At 41.5% G+C, this 19,487-nt stretch overlaps 1 protein-coding gene across 1 annotated transcript in view; it reads left to right on the plus strand.

Moving 5' to 3' along the window:
- Positions 1-10,748, plus strand: part of poln (polymerase (DNA directed) nu) — a 78,006-nt gene extending 67,258 nt beyond the window's left edge. Inside the window, exons 25-29 of the mRNA XM_042710527.1 lie at positions 6,510-6,620; positions 7,033-7,111; positions 8,956-9,023; positions 9,760-9,821; positions 9,986-10,748. Coding sequence (XP_042566461.1) covers positions 6,510-6,620; positions 7,033-7,111; positions 8,956-9,023; positions 9,760-9,821; positions 9,986-10,072 — 407 coding nt within the window. The 3' untranslated portion in view covers positions 10,073-10,748. The remainder of the gene's footprint in view (positions 1-6,509; positions 6,621-7,032; positions 7,112-8,955; positions 9,024-9,759; positions 9,822-9,985) is intronic.
- Positions 10,749-19,487: the final 8,739 nt, after the last annotated feature.

Here is a 19,487-nt window from a genome sequence, read left to right on the forward strand (position 1 = left end):
CACACCGCACAGTCAGAGCTCTAGCTCTCTCTCTCCCTCCCTCCCTACCTCTGTCTATGTCTTTCACACTCTCTCTCTCTCTCTCTCTCTCTCTCCCTCCCTCTCTCTCTCTCCCTACCCCTGTCTATGTCTTTCGCTCTCTCTCTCTCTCCCTACCTCTGTCTATGTCTTTCACACTCTCTCTCCCTCTCTCTCTCTCTCTCTCTCCTTACCTCTTTCTCTCTCCCACTCCCTACCTCTCTCTTTCTCCATCCCTCTCTCTCTCTCTCTCCCTACCTCTGTCTCTCTCTGTCTCTCTCTCTGTCTCCCTCTTTTACGATCTCTCTCTCTCTTGCTTGCTCACTCTTTCGACCTTTCTCTCCCTCACCTCTCTTACTCTCTCTCAGCCCGATTTTAACAACCTCCTATTTCACCTACCTCTCAATTTGTCAGATGTGATCTCTGTGTAAGGCCAGGTTATTCTAATGTTCCTTGGCTAGCTTGACACAGATAAACTAGTTATTTTCTTTAAGCGGTGTATTAGCGTGATGCTAACAGACCCAAATGGTCTCACCAGTCTTTCAATTAGTCTAACTCAAACAAACCCAGATCTAATTTCCATCTCTGTTAGTCAAGGCAAATTAAATTAACCAATGAGTAATCCATATATTAGACTGATGCTAACAGACCCAACAGTCTGACATTTTGTTTTGTTTTTAGGACTTTAAAAACGGATCCAATCTTAGTTTAACCTGACAAAGATAAAACTGTAGTTTATCTCCATTGACTTGACATTTATCTCCATTAACTCTAAACTGATTTTCTCATTGAAAAGATATGACACCAAATAGTAATATTCCTATCAAACATCATGGCTTGAATATGTTTCTGTCTCTGTTACCAGCGCCTCATAACCAGCGTTATGAGCTCCTTTTGTTACTCTGCTTTGGTCCAGTTGTCATTTGACCTGTGTCAGTAAGCAAGATCTCATTCTCACCTTGTTTTTTACGGTCGCCTTGACCTGTCATTCTTCACTATCTATTCTGTAGTAGTTGCCAACAAACATCAAACACAGTAATCTACCTATCTCTCTCCCCACACACTAACAAGTCACCCTTTCCTCTGTGCATTGTGTTAAGTAGTTAAGCAGTTGCCTCACACTAACAAGTCACCCTTTCCCCTGTGCTTTGTGTTAAGTAGTTAAGCAGTTGCATGCTCACAAGCTACAGAGTTTACTCAGTCGTCACTGGCCATGTGCTTAAAAGACATTGATCTCCGTCTTCGCTCTATCTCCGCTCACTTCCACAGCACACGTGCCCCCTGAGACAGTGGACCCTTTTTTTCCTCCTCTGAGGGGCTTTTGGGAATATTTAGGGGCTTTTGGGAATAGTTAGGGGCTTTTATGTGACAACTGCTTCTGGGAAAGCTCTATTGCATTTCCAGCCAGAGGAATATATGACAGAGAGAGGGAGAGAAAGAAAGAAAGAGAGAGAGAGAGAGAGAGAGATATGTGTCTCCAGTATTCTCTCTTTCTTTTCTCCTCCTGTCTTGCTTTCTGTGCTAACCTGGCCTTGTCATTGGCATCAGGATGATGTTTTCTTGTCATATTTATTATTTACAAAAGAAATGTGATGTTGTTTACATGTGTTTATCAATTGTAGAAATACAATTATTTAAGAGAGTAAACAAAAGTAAGCAAAAGCAAAGAAAACTAAACAGAGTAACTGAATGTTAAAGCAGCAGACGAGAGAAACTCAGATGGTAAGATTGCCTGTCCCTGTAGCATGTGTGTACAACAAGAAGGGTACATGCTGCCAGATGTCTGTGTGTGAGTAGCTCAGTGTGAAGGTCTTTTCTTCAAAAACGAACTAGCTAAAAGTCAACAGACGTGTCTTGTAAACACCAAGAACAGCACAGCTGGCACTGATAAAAGCTTACTAGCTGGTGTATTTTGGAGATATATTTGGAAATGTCCTGCTTTTAATGTTTTTCTTACATTTTTGCAGGAGTTTCAGCCTGCATCACACTGTAAGTGCATAGTCTGTGTGGTTAGTTGGAATGACAGGGGTACTTATCTGTCCTTCACATGGCCCTCACAACATACTCCATATAATGCCATCAAATTGAATTTTAAGGATTTTATTTTTTAAAAGTGGATACTACAAAAAAACTCAAAGCAGGTAAACACCTGCATAATGTACCTCTGTCTGTATGGAAGAAATTGTGAAGTAGCAGGTTTGCTGCAATATGCCTCCATGCAGTTTATAATATATATAATCCACAACAAGATGTTGGGGTCAACATTGTAACAGAGCAATGTAGCCCAACCCTTGGTCGTACCAGGTCCGAATGAACCCCGCTAAATTTACTGACTGCTTGCTGATGGAGTTGATGATATAGATTTGTCCGGGAAGCACCCATAAATAAGCAGTAATTGCTGCCAGTGTAAATCAGTTGACAACACTGAACTTACAGTATATAAACACAGATGAGACCTAAAGGTAGGAAAATATACAAAAGTAATTCAAGTTACAAGTTACAAATTAAGAGTCTTTTATTGTCAGAAATTACATCAGTGGAAGTGCAACATCTGTACAGTCACACATTCTGTATATCTGTGTCCTGACTGAGTGCGTTATCTCAAATCGATTCTCTGCAAATTGTCAGGTCCCCTGTCACCCACGACCACCAATCACCATAAGGGCTACCAAGGATTTAATTAGTCAGTTTCCCGACTGGGGAGAAGAGGGGGGCGGAGAGGGAGAAAATGGAGGTATGAAATAGTGATATCTTAGAGGGAAGAGGAGGAAGACAGAAAGAGAATGCAGGGAAGATAGGCAGCAGGTAAGCTTAGTGTGACTGAGAGACAGACTGGCGTAGAGAGGAAGAGAGAGAGAAAATAGTAAGTGACGGGAATGAAGATACATAATGGAAGTGATCGAAAAAGAAAGCTTGTGAGGCAGACAGCAGGTTGTTACAGTGAGAGGGAGCGAGGGAGTTCCGAATTTTGTGAGTGTGAATTCGAAGTGATCTCCCAGCTGGCACAAACATGCCGACAACCCGGTTTTTCATTTTAGCCCCGTTGTCGTGGCGATTCAAGGCCACTGAATTTACAGCGCACACCTGTCAGTTGGAGATTTAAACTCTCCACCAATCAGATTTCTCCCCTAGGACACCCCGAGCTGCGCTGCTGAGAGCTGCTTGGGTTGTGGACCACTCGACATTCCTGCTAGCTCTTTTCCATACCTCTGTTCTAATGGCTATTCACATTTTCTCAACAGTGTTCTCTGCCTTACTTACGGTCTAAAAGATGCCCTAAGACCTCTGAAAGTGTCTCGTGATCTAGTAATTACAGTGCATGAAATGCCCTGTATTGTTATTCCTAGGCTTCTTATACCTCTTCTTCTTCTTCTTCTTACCGACTTCTGCGATTAATTCAGCTCGAACCGCTTAACGTAGAAACTTCGTTCAAACTTTGTCGCGTAGGTCTTGTAAACGACACTTATGCTATGTAAGGGATAATGTATAGAACGCCGGTCATTATCGGGAAAATAAGCCCCGACAGGGCGAACCGCACCCCGACGCGAAGCGGAGGGGTGTTGCTTCGCCCTGAAGGGGCTTATTTTCCCGATAATGACCGGCGTTCTATACATTATCCCGCTTATTACACGGCTACTTGCCAAAACGAAAATAACTTAACACAGTGTGTCTTTTTATAATATCATTTTAATTACAATTTATTTGTTACCATTCGTGGTGTTAAAAAGCAGAGAAATAGTTCGCCAAAGACGTTGAACTTCAAAGACGTTGAACATTCTTTAGAACACAGCTGCTCAACTGTCAGCTGAAACTCAAGATCAGATCAGCTGACGTCGCTAAGCAGCGGAATACACAGAGGTTGATAAATTACCGGACTACTTGCGGAGTGCTACGAAAGACGTGAATCCGAGGCCAAAAGGCCACTTCCCTTGACAGCGGTCAATTATGCATAGCAACGGTCAAATATGGAAAAATAGTTGACCACAGAACGTTGGGAAGCCCCATTCAAGTGAATGGAGCATTCTACAGCATTAAGAAGAGCCGTGTAATAAGTATTTTTTATTTTTCTTTACTTTATACTTTTTAAGATATTAAAGAAAAACATTCTTACATTGGGCCATTATGACATCATAATAGGGTAATTAAACTGGCTTGCACCTGTGTTTCACTGACACCTGCGCCAAGGTTCCAAGGCTCCTCTTCTCTCTGTCCCTCTCCATTCAACTGTATAACTAGGAATATTAAGAGACACCTTCCATACTCTACTTTTTTCTCTCTCCATCTTTCTCTTTATCTCTCTCAGTCTACTTTCTCTCACACTCCATCTCTCTGCTTCACTCCATTTTTCTCTCCTTCTTTCGATATTTTCCCTCTTCACTCTCTCTTTATCTCTTTATCCAGAGCCACTCTTGTTCACTCTTCGTTCCTTTCTTCTTTCTTTCTTCCACTCTTCTTTCCTTCTTCCACTCTTCTTTCCTTTCTTCTTTCCTTCTTCCACTCTTTCCTTTCTTCTTTCCTTCTTCCACTCTTCTTTCCTTTCTTCTTTCCTTTATTCCACTCTTCTTTCCTTCTTCCTCTCTTCTTTCCTTCTTTTACTCTTCTTTCCTTTCTTCTTTCCTTCTTTCACTCTTCTTTCTTTTCTTCTTCCTTTGCAATTTGCCAGTTTGTCACATTTGAAAACACACCTGTCCCATGTATCAGCCTGCAACAACACTGATTGTGGGGCTAGCATGTGTCTCATCCGCTAAGTCTTTCCTGATAACACTGGGAATTTGCACCTACACCAGTGCTTAAGCTCCAAGCTTTCGAAATGCCTTCTAACGGCTGTTTAATTGTTACAGTGCTACAATCCAGTTGGACATATCCTCATATCCCAATATATGTAGTTTGAGACAAAATGCTTGAGAGACCTATTTTTAAACTGAGGATTCTTATAGTTGAACATAAGTGTTGGCATGTGATAGAGAGGTTTATCAGGATTCTCCCTGTGAATGTGTGTTCCAAATTCCACCCTCTCTATGGATTCCTACACACGGCTTTTGGTGTTTCATGCCTCCCTGGGTCTTTCCTAATTTCACATGGCCCAACACCTGCCAGCTTTGATATTCAAATGAAACGCCGTCTTAGTCGAGGCTGGTGCTTGATCTTCTTGTACCAATACACACAAACACACACACGCACTGCTAGAAAAAGAACGTGCTGGCCCTCTGTTATTCAGAATGAACTCCTTCAGGGAATGTGCACATGACAGCAACGCAAGTGTTCCTCTTGTTTGCCTGTTCTCATGTGCCATGTGCTCAAGGACTCAGGGGAAAACAGAGATAATGCTGTTTTAACTATAAGGTGCACCAGAGTTGGACAATGTAAATTTGGAAATATGGCTGGTTCCTGGCACTAGGGGTCATTTTTTTCCTATGCCGAACTAGTTTTATTTTTTTCAGTCAACTGTGTTACATTGACATGAAAAATATGCACAGTGGACCAGACCTCAATGTATTTTCTGAGTAGACTGGTTTTACAGTAGGAGAGTAGAGTGGACACTCCTGGGAATCTTCTTGGAGGTTTCTGCAACACTCACGGAGTATAACATAGGGTAAGACCACAAACAGACCATTTGCACCCAACACGCTAGCAAGCATGGCATCAAAGACATCCAAAGGAGCTTCCTGATCGAAGTCAGGAAGTACCCTTTTATAAAGCCAGCACTCACGCACCACTGATGAAATCTGTAATGTATTCTGTTTGATTTTTTTTTTTTATATAGTGTTGCTTTTCAGCAGCCTATGGCCTATGACTTGATAATGCATGGGGAATTCTTGCACACATTAGTGGTAGTACTCTCGCTCTCTCTCACTGACACACACACATACACACACACACACACACATGCACACATACACACACACACATGCACACATACACACACACACCTTCGGCATCTTTTTTGCTCATTAAGCATGAACACATGCATGTTTCTAGTTGTTCATGTACACGTGCAAAATGTTCCTGACTACCTGAGCATGGCACATTCCTGAGTCACACGTCATTCGTGTGTGTGTGTGTGTGTGTGTGTGTTAGGGGGTTACAGGGGGCTGTGTTGGTATGTGTTATGGGGTTATAGGGGGCTGTGTTGGTATGTGTTAGGGGGTTATAGGGTGCTTCTGGGAAAGGCCGTTGAGTGCTGAGATGGCCTCAGGCTTTTGCTGGGGGATTTATACACAAAGCCCCCTTCATTGTCCATCGGAATGCACTGGCACTGGTCATTCTTACTGTGTCTGTGTGTATGTGTGTGTGTGTGTGTGTGTGTGTGGGACAGAGAAAGAGTTTGGACCCATTTGTAAACGAGTTATTTCAGTTGGTTAGTGGCTATGTGTTTGTAGCTTGTTTTGAAGTACAATACGGTGCAGTGATTGCAGTCCATTTTGGGGTTATTGAGTTATTTATGTCTACTGGGTACCTTTATGTGTGTGTGCATTTGTGTGGTTTCCTAGGTTACGTGGTGTCCATAATGGGCCGGCGGCGCTCACTCCCCCACATCCACTCGGCAGACTGGGGCGCACGTAACCAGGCAGAGAGGCAGGCGGTCAACTTTGTGGTGCAAGGTGTGTGAGTGTGTGAATGCATGTGTGTGCATGAACCATAGCCCTCAATGTGCATTAACATTTTGATTCTGATGTACCCCAGCAGATGGGTCCCCCCTTATGATCTGGGATGTGCTGAAAGTTTCTTCCTGTTAGAAAGGAATTTTCCCTTGCCACTGTCGCCTAAGTACTTGCTTTAGGGGGCTTAGGTTCTGGGCTCTATAACACGCCGTGAGACCATTTAAATTGTTAATGGTGCTAAAATTGGATTAAATTGAACCTCCGTTTCACAAATGACCCTTTAACTCCAATTACAATAATTACAGATTAACGAGAGTATGTGCATGCGTGCGTGAGTATGTATATGTGTATATGTGTGAGGTAGAGTGAGTGTGTGTCTCTGTGTCCATCTTACCTCCCCTGTGATGTGTAGGCTCTGCTGCTGACCTGTGTAAGATGGCCATGATCCGCATCTTCTCCCAGGTCACCTGCTCTGCGTCTCTCACTGCCAGGTACCGCCATCCATCTCACTCCTCCATCCCTCTCTCCCTCCTGCGCTTACTTATCCTCATCTTTTTCACCACAGGTCTCCCTCTTTCTTTTCCTTTCTTTATTGATCTATTCATCCACCCATCTTTTCATTACACTTCTTCCTCTATCTCTCTATCCATCTATCCATTCATATTTTTTATTTATCTCTCCCTCCACCCTTGGACACCCTTTTGATTTTTTTCCTTTTTGTTCACAGAAGCTGTTCAGAGGCTGTTATGATGTTATGAGTTCACACAATTGTTTTCTTAATGCATTAATGGTGTGGACAAGTGGAGGCCATTTTGGCCAGACATGCTGTCTACACTAATAAGCACAGTGGGAACACTCCTCATCCTTTCGCTCGTTCTCTCAACCGTTTCTCTTTTTCCTTCTCGTGCTCTTCCTCTTACTGACCTCACAACCATTTTAGGTGTCTAATTCTGTTTTAGGTGTCTAATTCTGTTTCTCGCTCATCTGTCTTTTCCTCTTTGATTTGATTTTCATACATTCATATGATTTTCATTCATATGATTTTCATATATTCATATGATTTTCATATAGGCATATTTCTTCTCACTCTGTCTCTCCTCCTCACTTCTGTCATCTGTGACCTCCGTCTCCCATCACTTTAGCTCTCAGTTCCTTTTATCTCCCTCCATCTTCCACCTCTCTCTCACTGTCAGTTTTGCTAATGTCTCTCTCTCCCCCATCACTCCATTTCTCTTTCTCCTGTCTCCCCCCCTCTTTCTTTCTCTCTCCCTCCTTTTCTTTCCCTCCTGTCCTTTTTTCTCCCTCTCCTCTCTCCCTCTCCCTCCGTCTCTCACCCTCCCTCTCCTCTCTCTCTTCTCCCTCTCTTTTTCCCCATTCTCTCTCTCACCCCCCCTTCCTCCATCTTTGAGTGAGTGATGTGATTGAGACGAGCGCAGCAGCAGTGCAGACATTAATCTGTGTTAGAGCAGACAGCTTCTCTTCATGTCCCCTGTGTCCCCAGCCCCCCCCCCCAAGACCCCCCTCACACGCCAGCCAATGAGCCAATAACCCCCCCACACACACACACACACACACACTCTCACACACACACACACACACACACACACACACACACACACACACACACTCACTCACTCTCACACACATACACACACGCACACACACACACACTCACTAACCCACACACTCACTCAGAGCCAAAGAGAAGCAGGTTCCATAATTACAATAATTGGGTGTGGTGGTGCAGTGGTTTACGAGCGGTTGACCTGGGTTCGATTCCCGACCGCTGCAAGTGTCTGTATTTCGTTTTGGATAAAAGCATCTGCTAAATTCTAGTCCTTTACCTTCCAAGCACGAATATAGGCCTTTGAGAAACTTGCACATGTGAGTTGTCATATCTGGTTTCAAGTGTGGCATATTGATATTTAAATTTACAATGCACAGTAATTTTTAGACTTTATTAAGATTTAAGGGACTTGAAAAAGAGCTCAGGGCTCATAGGATTAGACAGCACTTTGCACAGACAGTCAGACAGACAGAGACTCAGGCCTCTGAACCCCAGTTGTAACTCAGTATCGTAACTCTACATCTTGTTGCTTAGCAACTGGTGAACGCTGATGATAACAAATGTGGAGTTTGTGACAAATATCCCGCGTTCAAACCAGAGACTGGGAAGTTATCAGACTCTTTATGGTCAGGATTGGTAACTGTGTGTGTGCTTGTGTGTGTGTGTGCGCGTGTGTGTGTGCGCGTGAGTGTGTGTGTGTGTGTGTGTGTGAGTGTGCGCATAGGTGTGTGTGCATTAAACCGTGTGTGTGTGTGTGTGTATTATTAGACTGGTGGCTCAGATCCATGATGAGCTTCTCTTTGAGGTGGAGGAACAGCAGCTTCAGGAGTTCGCCTGTGAGTTTGCGCCCGTCACGTCACGTCGCCTCCTCTCTACTGTGTCATCACTTATGTCTTTTCATTTTCATGCACACGCATGCCAACAATAAAGCCTCCTCTTAAGTCATAGGAACTACACTCAGGTCATGGTCACAGCAATTTACTTGAACTTAACAGACATCTAAAAATTGGAGCTACCCAGAAGTGGCAGGAGAGTCATGCAAAACTTATGCCAACACTGTAAACATGAATGATGCGAAGTCTCAGCGTGTCTGATGAAGATGTGTAAGACATGCTTAAGTCCCAGATGTGCTTATGTCAGAGGATGTACTTCATCCCAAGGAGGAAGTAGAAAGGAAAGGAAAACTCATAGCTGACTCATAACTAAATGAGCTTGACTCATTGAAATAAGTTTGGCCCCTGGGATGATGGCGCCAGTTATGTTTTTCTTATTAGTTTTCCTACAAGTGAAATAACTACACATAAGTGCATGAGTCTGATGAAAATATTTTAGCTCAATAAATGTTAATTGTTAAAATGGTTATTACATTGTAATTATGGTGTTATTCACTACACCGATTTTGATTTTCAGCACATCTTTTATTGAACAATGTGTCTTTAATTAATGAAGTCTGTGTTGTTTCTGTCTGTCTGTGTGTGTGTGTGTGTGTGTGTGTGTGTGTGTGTGTGTGTGTGTGTGTGTGTGTGTGTGTGTGTGTGTGTGTGTGTGTGTGTCTGTGTGTCTGTGTGGCAGTGTTGGTGAAGAGTACCATGGAGTCTCTCCAGCACATAGACAACCTTGGAGTTAATCTGACTGTGAGTCCCACCAGAAGCCTGTGTGGTCAGGCTTGTTGTGTGTGTGTTTGTTTTTAACCCTCATATCATGAGTGTGTACCTGTCTGTTTGCTGATCTTCTGTTTCTGGTGTGTGTGTGTGTGTGTGTGTGTGTGTGTCTGTGTCTGTGTGTCTATCCGTCCCAGGTACCCCTCAAGGTGGTGGTGTCAAGTGGATCTTCTTGGGGTTCTATGTCCGAGCTGTGCCTCCCACCCAGTTCTCCCTCAGCCTGACTCTGTTTTCTTGTCTTTCTCTCTGTTTCTGTTTCTGTTTCTGCCATTTCCTGTCTCCTCATTTCTGTCCTTCCACCCTTCCCTTCTGTCTCTCCTCCTCCTTCTCTCTGCGTCCATCTCACTCGTTCAGTAATGGCCCCTCCATCAGCCATTTCCCTTCTCCTCCTCTCCTCCTTAATTTATTACTCTTTCACTCACTCACTCCCTCTTCCTCGCTTTCTCTGCTGCATCCCGTCACCTTGGCAACCGAGCAGCTGCAGCTCCTCTAGCCCTCTCTACTTGTCAGTATCCGGTAGCAACGGCAGGAGCTCCAGACTGGATCACACCAGTTCCTCTTTTTTTGGGGGTCTCTCTGCCTCTACCTCTTTCGTGCTTTTCTCCACCACTTTGCAAATAGTTTATTTATTTCACTCTTGTTGATCAGCTTTCATCTACTTGCCTGTATTCTGTAACCAAGGGAGAAACTGAGAATAGTTGATAATTTGGTTAATCTGTTGCGTCAGGCATCTTTTAAAGTGTGATTCATGTATTTATATTTTACTTACATATCTGTTATTTATACATTCATACATTAATATATCTATCCCATATTTATATTGTGTCCATTGTGTGTTGATTGTATATATATTGTCATTTTGTGGTTACTGGCCAGGAGATTGTCTGAAAGCTTTCTTAATGACCCTAGTCTCGCCTGGCTAAGATTGGGGTCTGAACACCCCACCCTCTCTATCACTAACTCACCCCACACTCTCTAACACTAACTCACCCCACACACTCACCCCACTCTCTAACACTAACTCACCCCACACACTCACCCCACTCTCTAACACTAACTCACCCCACACACTCTAACACTAACTCACCCCACACACTCACCCCACTCTCTAACACTAACTCACCCCACACACTCTAGCACTAACTCACCCCACACACTCTAACACTAACTCACCCCACACACTCACCCCACTCTCTAACACTAACTCACCCCACACACTCTAGCACTAACTCACCCCACACTCTCTAACACTAACTCACCCCACACACTCACCCCACTCTCTAACACTAACTCACCCCACACTCTCTAACACTAACTCACCCCACACTCTCTAACACTAACTCACCCCACACACTCACCCCACTCTCTAACACTAACTCACTCCACACACTCTAACACTAACTCACCCCACTAGCACTAACTCACCCCACACTCTGTATCACTAACTCACACCTCTAACACTAACTCACCCCACACTCTCTAACACTAACTCACCCCACACACTCACCCCACTCTCTAGCACTAACTCACCCCACACTCTCTAACACTAACTCACCCCACACACTCACCCCACTCTCTAGCACTAACTCACCCCACACTCTCTAGCACTAACTCACCCCACACTCTCTAACACTAACTCACCCCACGCACTCACCCCACTCTCTAACACTAACTCACCCCACACTCTCTAGCACTAACTCACCCCACACTCTCTAACACTAACTCACCCCACACACTCACCCCACTCTCTAACACTAACTCACCCCACACTCTGTATCACTAACTCACCCCACTAACACTAACTCACCCCACACTCTCCCCACACTCTAACACTAACTCACCCCACACTCTCCCCACACTCTAACACTAATTTACCCCACACACTCTAGCACTAACTCACCCCACACTCTAGCACTAACTCACCCCACCCACTTACCCCACACTCTAACACTAATTTACCCCACACACTCTAACACTAATTTACCCCACACACTCTAGCACTAACTCACCCCACCCACTCACCCCACACTCTAACACTAATTTACCCCACACACTCTAGCACAAACTCACCCCACACTCTATCTCACTCCCAGAATTCCTCTACTCTCCTCTTTCTTTTTGTTCCGTGGGACATTTGGCTGTGGAAGGCCTCATTGTGCATAGATGCACAGTTCTCTTTCACAGCTCCATACTCAAAGGCAGACATGCACACTCTCTGATACACATACACACACAGACACAAACACACACATACACACACAGAGACACACACACACACACAGACACACACACACACAGAAATGTGCCCACAGCACTGCCAGGCCCACTGACCCAGTTTTTCTGAAGCGGGCAGGGGCGCCAGGTCTGTATAGCCCTTTCAGTGGCCCTCATACACACACAGACAAACACACAAACACACACATTCATACCCCGACTGTTACACACACACTTTATCCTTCTCATTCACACATGCCTACATTGTCTAAACACACACACATTCACATTTTAAGTACAGCAGAGTTAATACATGTATACAGTTTAATACATACACAAATACATGTGCAAGATAGCTTTGCTTGTTGCCCGTTGCTTTGCCTGTGGCCCGTCAAAGAAATTAGGGAAGTCCAAAAATCAATGAACCAAGGACTAGATAGCTAAAGGAGATTGTTCAGAGACAGACGGATGGACAGAAAGAGATTGAGAGAGTGGTGCCACCGCCACGCCCCCGTCCCCTGGACGCTTATTCCGCGATTATTTTATCTAGGCATACATGAAGTTCTGCAGCCGTAATACTATTTAAAAAATATATATATTTCCTTCGGAGGGGCAACTTCAGTCGAGGAGGGCAAACGGGCAGTTGCCCAAACAACCTTAGCCCCCTCCTGTGCACGTCCCTGCTAATCACACACAATTTTTTAATGAATTTCGAACGTTACATGTTGTCATGTCATCTTACAAACATAGCCATCTGCTTAAATATTACACAGAAAAAGAGAAAGGAGGAAGTTTGAGTTATCCTGGAAGTAGGCTTAACCTTATGAAGTCTGTTTTAAGGAAATTATAATGTAAAGAAAATGTAAATAGATAAATCTGAGTAGTCTATAACGTCAGTGTCTTAAGTTAGTGTTAGTGTCTTAAGCTATTCAAACCTACAGAGTAATGAAGTTAGTATATCAGTCAATACTGAACAGCATGCAGATAAAGAACAACAGCTGCCACAAATAGTTTCTGGGGTTTTTAATGAAGGCTAGATTTGAATGCTACCCACATCAAATCCCCAGAACATAATTGGAACAGAACTACCTTGGAACTGAGGCACAACTGAACTATCTTCCATCCTACTCTGAGGTTGTGAGGTGTCTCATTTTTCCTCATAGACCTATGGCAGGAAGCTCACCCTGTCTGCTGATCTTTATTTGATACTGGGGGACAATATCATGTTATCATCAACACATTTACAACCGGGTCAAGTTCTTGTGAATTTGCTGTCAAATTTTCCAATGTTAGATAGCACAGTCAGCTGGCTAATTCTCTGTGGCTGTTTATGTTAGGTAGCTACTAAGCTAGTAAGTTAACGTACCTTCATAATTATTGATGTAAATAGAGACGTACATCTTGAAGCCTTTCTGTCTCTTACTCCTTGGTGCTGATGTTGCAACGTGAATGATGCGATGAACCTCACTGATTTTTATCTTGGGAAGACATTGAAGAGATCTCATTTAGAAAGTAATTGTTTTGTCTGGTACTGTGCGTCAGCAGTTAGCCCTACTTGGATCGGTGTCGTTAAGCAGAAATGCTTCTGCATACCACCCTCAAACCACACGCAACTAGCCAATTGGTTAAACCTCAGTTAACATTCTTAACATTTGAATATACAATACATAGAGAAAGGGTCTTCAAAGACTGCTTGACACTCTTCTGAGAGAATGATAACAGTGGGTTGTTTGATTAGTGATTTAATTCAAATCATTTAAACACAAATGAATTAATTTAAATTCTGTGTAAAAACTTGAATCTTAATAGGTTAAATAATTAAATGAAATGGGAAAACCTCTGAAATTACATAATTAACTAGAAAATGCATTTCCTGAAGGAAATACCAGTGCATGAAATGCAAAAGTTAAGAAAGGAAGAAGAAAAGTAAGAAGATTGAAAGAAGGAAAGAAGAAAGGAAAGAAGAGTAAAAGAAGGAAAGAAGAAAGGAAGAAGGAAAGAAGAAAAGAAAGAAGAGTGAAGAAAGGAATAAAGAGTGGAAGAAGGAAAGAAGAGTGGAAGAAGGAAAGAATAAAGGAAAGAAGAGTGAAGAAAGGAAAGAAGAAAAGAAAGAAGAAAGGAAAGAAGAGTAAAAGAAGGGAAGAAGAGTGGAAGAAGGATAGAAGAGTGGAAGAAGGAAAGAAGAGTGAAGAAAGAAAAGAAGAGTAGAAGAAGGAAAGAAGAGTGGAAGAAGGAAAGAAGAAAGGAAAGGAGAGTGGAAGAAGGGAAGAAGGAAAGAATAATATTCCTAGTTATACAGTTGAATGGAGAGGGACAGAGAGAAGAGGTTCCTTGGAACCTTGGCGCAGGTGTCAGTGAAGCACAGGTGCAAGCCAGTTTAAAGACCCTATTATGATGTCATAATGGCCCAATGTAAGTCAATGGGAGAAATTGTATTAGTTTTTCTTTAATATTTTAAAAAGTATAAAGTTTAGAAAAATGAAAAATACATAGCATAAGTGTCCTTAACAAGACCTACGCAGCAAAGTTTGAACGAAGTTTCTACGTTAAGCGGTTCAAGCTGAATTAAGCGCAGAAGTCGGTAAAGAGAATAATAATAAGAAGAAGAAGAACTAGAAAATGCATTTCCTGAAGGAAATACCAGTGCATGAAATGCAAAAGTTAAGAAAGGAAGAAGAAAAGAAAGAAGAGTGAAATTAGGAAAGAAGAAAGGAAAGAAGAGTAAAAGAAGGAAAGAAGAGAGGAAGAAGGAAAGAAGAGTGGAAGAAGGAAAGAAGAGTGAAGAAAGGAAAGAAGAGTGGAAGAAGGAAAGAAGAGTGAAGAAAGGAAAGAAGAGTGAAAGAAGAAAGGAAAGAAGAGTGGAAGAAGAAAAGAAAGGAGGAAAGAAGAAAGGAAAGTAGAGTAAAAGAAGGAAAGAAGAGTAGAAGAAGGAAAGAAGAGTGGAAGAAGGAAAGAAGAAAGGAAAGGAGAGTGGAAGAAGGAAAGAAGAAGAGTGGAAAAAGGAAAGAATAATATTCCTAGTTATACAGTTGAATGGAGAGGGACAGAGAGAAGAGGAGCCTTGGAACCTTGGCGCAGGTGTCAGTGAAGCACAGGTGCAAGCCAGTTTAAAGACCCTATTATGATGTCATAATGGCCCAATGTAAGTCAATGGGAGAAATTGTATTAGTTTTTATTTAATATTTTAAAAAGTATAAAGTTTAGAAAAATGAAAAATACATAGCATAAGTGTCCTTTACAAGACCTACGCAGCAAAGTTTGAACAAAGTTTCTAAGTTAAGCGGTTCAAGCTGAATAAAGCGCAGAAGTTTGGTACAAAGAATAATAACTAGAAAATGCATTTCCTGAACGAAATACCAGTGCATGAAATGCAAAAGTTAAGAAAGGAAGAAGAAAAGAAAGAAGAGTGAAAGGAAAGAAGAAAGGAAAGAAGAGTGGAAGAAGGAAAGAAGAGTGGAAGAAAAGAAAGAAGAGTGAAGAAAGGAAAGAAGAGTGGAAGAAAGAAAGAAGAAAAGAAAGAAGATTGAAAGAAGGAAAGAAGAGTGAAAGAAGGAAAGAAGAGTGGAAGAAGGAAAGAAGAAAAGAAAGAAGAGGGGAAGAAGGAAAGAAGAAAGGAAAGAAAAGTGGAAGAAGGAAAGAAGAAAGGAAAGAAGAAGGAAAGAAGAGTGGAAGAAAGAAAGAAGCAAGGAAAGAAGAGTGAACAAGACTGGCTCTGGATAAAGACAGTAAAGAGAGAGTGAAGAGGGAAAATATTGAAAGAAGGAGAGAAAATGGAGTGAAGCAGAGAGATGTAGTGTGAGAGAAAGTAGAGTGAGAGGGATAGAGAAAAAGATGGAGAGAAAAAAAAGTACAGTATGGAAGGTGTGTCCTAATATTCCTAGTTATACAGTTGAATGGAGAGGGACAGAGAGTAGAGGAGCCTTGGAATCTTGGCTCAGGTGTCAGTGAAGCACAGGTGCAAGCCAGTTTAATGACCCTATTATGATGTCATAATGGCCCAATGTAAGTCAATGGGAAAATTTGTATTAGTTTTTATTTAATATCTTAAAAAGTATAACGTTTAGAAAAGTGAAAAATACATAGCATAAGTGTCGTTTACAAGACCTACGCGACAAAGTTTGAACGAAGTTTCTACGTTAAGCGGTTCGAGCTGAATTAATCGCAGAAGTCGGTAAGAAGAACTAGAAAATGCATTTCCTGAAGGAAATACCAGTGCATGAAATGCAAAAGTTGAGAAAGGAAGAAGAAAAGTAAGAAGATTGAAAGAAGGAAAGAAGAAAGGAAAGAAGAGTAAAAGAAGGAAAGAAGAGTGGAAGAAGGAAAGAAGAAAAGAAAGAAGGAAGAAGAGTGAAAGAAGGAAAAAAGAGTGGAAGAAGGAAAGAAGAGTGGAAGAAGGAAAGAAGAAAGGAAAGAAGAGTGGAAGAAGGAAAGAAAAAAGGACTGAAAAAAAAGTAGAGTATGGAAGGTGTCTCTTAATATATAACAGTTGAATGGAGAGGGACAGAGAAGAGGAGCCTTGGAACCTGAAGAAGGAGGAAGAAGAGTGGAAGAAGGAAAGAAGAAAGGAAAGAAGAGTGAAGAAAGGAAAGAAGAGTGGAAGAAGGAAAGAATAAAGGAAAGAAGAGTGAAGAAAGGAAAGAAGAAAAGAAAGAAGAGTGAATGAAGGAAAGAAGAAAGGAAAGAAGAGTGAAGAAAGGAAAGAAGAGTGGAAGATGAAAAGAAAGAAGGAAAGAAGAAAGGAAAGAAGAGTGAAGAAAGAAAAGAAGAGTAGAAGAAGGAAAGAAGAGTTGAAGAAGGAAAGAAGAAAGGAAAGGAGAGTGGGAGAAGGAAAGAAGAGTGGAAGAACGACAGAAGAAGAGTGGAAGAAGGAAAGAATAATATTCCTAGTTAAACAGTTAAATGGAAAGGGACAGAGAGAAGAGGAGCCTTGGAACCTTGGCGCAGGTGTCAGTGAAGCACAGGTGCAAGCCAGTTTAAAGACCCTATTATGATGTCATAATGGCCCAATGTAAGTCAATGGGAGAAATTGTATTAGTTTTTATTTAATATTTTAAAAAGTATAAAGTTTAGAAAAATGAAAAATACATAGCATAAGTGTCCTTTACAAGACCTAAGCGACAAAGTTTGAACGAAGTTTCTAAGTTAAGCGGTTAAAGCTGAATTAAGCGCAGAAGTTTGGTACAAAGAATAATAATAAGAAGAATAAGAAGCCTAGGAATAACAATACAGGGCATTTCATGCACTGTAATAAGTATAAGAAACGAAGGAATAACAATACAGGGCATTTCATGCACTGTAACTAGAAAATGCATTTCCTGAAGGAAATACCAGTGCATGAAATGCAAAAGTTAAGAAAGGAAGAAGAAAAGAAAGAAGAGTGAAAGAAAGGAAATAAGAAAGGAAAGAAGAGTGAAAGAAGGAAATAAGAAAGGAAAGAAGAGTAAAGAAAGGAAAGAAGAAAGGAAAGAAGAGTCAAAGAAGGAAAGAAGAAGGGAAGAAGGAAAGAAGAAAAGAAAGAAGAGTGAAGAAAGGAAAGAAGAAGGAAAGAGGAAAAAAAAGAAAAGTATAAGAAGGAAAGAAGAAAGGAAAGAAGAGTGGAAGAAGTAAAGAAGAAGGAAAGAAGAAAAGAAAAAAGAGTGAAGAAAGAAAAGAAGAGTGGAAGAAGGAAAGAAGAAAAAAAAGAAAAGTGAAAGAAGGAAAGAAGGAAAGAAGAGTGAAAGAAGGAAAAAAGAGTGGAAGAAGGAAAGAAAGAAGAGTGAAAGAAGGAAAGAAGAGTGGAAGAAGGAAAGAAGAAAAGAAAGAAGAGAGAAAGAAGGAAAGAAGAGTGGAAGAAGGAAAGAAGAAAGGAAAGAAGAGTGGAAGAAGGAAAGAAGAGTGGAAGAAGAGTGAAGAAAGAAAAGAAGAGTAGAAGAAGGAAAGAAGAGTGGAAGAAGGAAAGAAGAGTGAAGAAAGAAAAGAAGAGTAGAAAGAAAGGAAAGGAAGAGTGGGAGAGGAAGAAGAAGGAAAGGAAGAGGTGACAGAAAGGAAAGAAGAAAGAAAGATGAAGGAAGAGAGTGAAGGAAAGAAAGAGAGTAGAAAGAAGGAAAGAAGAGTGGAAGAAGGAAAGAAGAAAGGAAAGGAGAGTGGAAGAAGGGAAAGAAGAGTGGAAGAAACGAAAGAAGAAGAGTGGAAGAAGGAAAAGAAGAATATTCTAGTTATACAGTTGAATGGAGAGGGACAGAGAGAAGAGGAGGCCTTGGAACCTTGGCGCAGGTGTCAGTGAAGCACAGGTGCAAGCCAGTTTAAAGACCCTATATGATGTCATAATGGCCCAATGTAAGTCAATGGGAGAAATTGTATTTAGTTTTTATTTAATATTTTAAAAAGTATAAAGTTTAGAAAAAATGAAAATACATAGCATAAGTGTCCTTTACAAGACCTACGCGCCAAGTTTGAACGAAGTTTTTAAGTAAAGCGGTTCGAGCTGAATTAAGCGCAGAAGTCGGTAAAGAGAATAATAAGAAGAAGAAGAAGAAGAAGAAGAACTTAGAAAATGCATTTTCCCTGAAGGAAATACCAGTGCCAATGAATGCAAAAAGTTGAGGAAAGGAAGAAGAAAAGGAAGAAGAGTGAAAGAAGAAAAGAAGAAAGGAAAGAAGAGTAAAAGAAGGAAAGAAGAGTGGAAGAAGGAAAGAAGAGTGAGAAAGGAAAGAAGAGTGGAAGAAGGAAAGAAGAAAGGAAAGAAGAGTGAAGAAAGGAAAGAGTGGAAGAAGAAAGAAGAAAGGAAAGAAGAGTGGAAGAAGGAAAGAAGAGTGGAAGAAGGAAAGAAGAAAGGATTGAAGAGTGAGACAAGGAAGTAGAGTGGAAGAAAGAAGAGTGGAAGAAAAAAAGAAGAAAGGAAAGAAGAATGGAAGAAGGAAAGAGAGTGGAAGAAGGAACGAAGAAAGGAGAGAAAATTGAGTGTGAGAGATGGAGTTTGAGAGAAAGTAGACAGAGGGATAGAGAGAAAGATGGAGAGAACAAAAAGTAGAGTATGGAAGGTGTCTATTAGTATTCCCTAGTTATGACAGTTGAATGGAGAGGGACAGAGAGAAGAGGAGCCTTGGAACCTTGGCGCAGGTGTCAGTGAAGCAGAAGAAAGGAAAGAAGGAAAGAAGAGAGGAAGAAGGAAAGAAGAGTGGAAGAAGAAAGAAGAAAGGAAAGAAGAGTGAAGAAAGGAAAGAAGAGTGGAAGAAGGAAAGAAGAGTGGAAGAAGGAAAGAATAAAGAAGCAGTAAGGAAAAAGGAAGAAAGAAAAGAAAGAGAGTGAAAGAGAAAGGAAAGAAGAGTGGAAGAAGGAAAGAAGAGTGAAGAAGAAGAGTGGAAGAAGGAAAGGAATAGAAAAGAAAGAGTGGAAGGAAAGAAATAAAGAAAAAGAAGAGTGAAGAAGGAAGAGAAGAAAGGAGTA

This window comes from Clupea harengus, chromosome 18 (assembly GCF_900700415.2).
Source record: "Clupea harengus chromosome 18, Ch_v2.0.2, whole genome shotgun sequence".
NCBI classification, from domain to species: Eukaryota; Metazoa; Chordata; class Actinopteri; order Clupeiformes; family Clupeidae; genus Clupea; species Clupea harengus.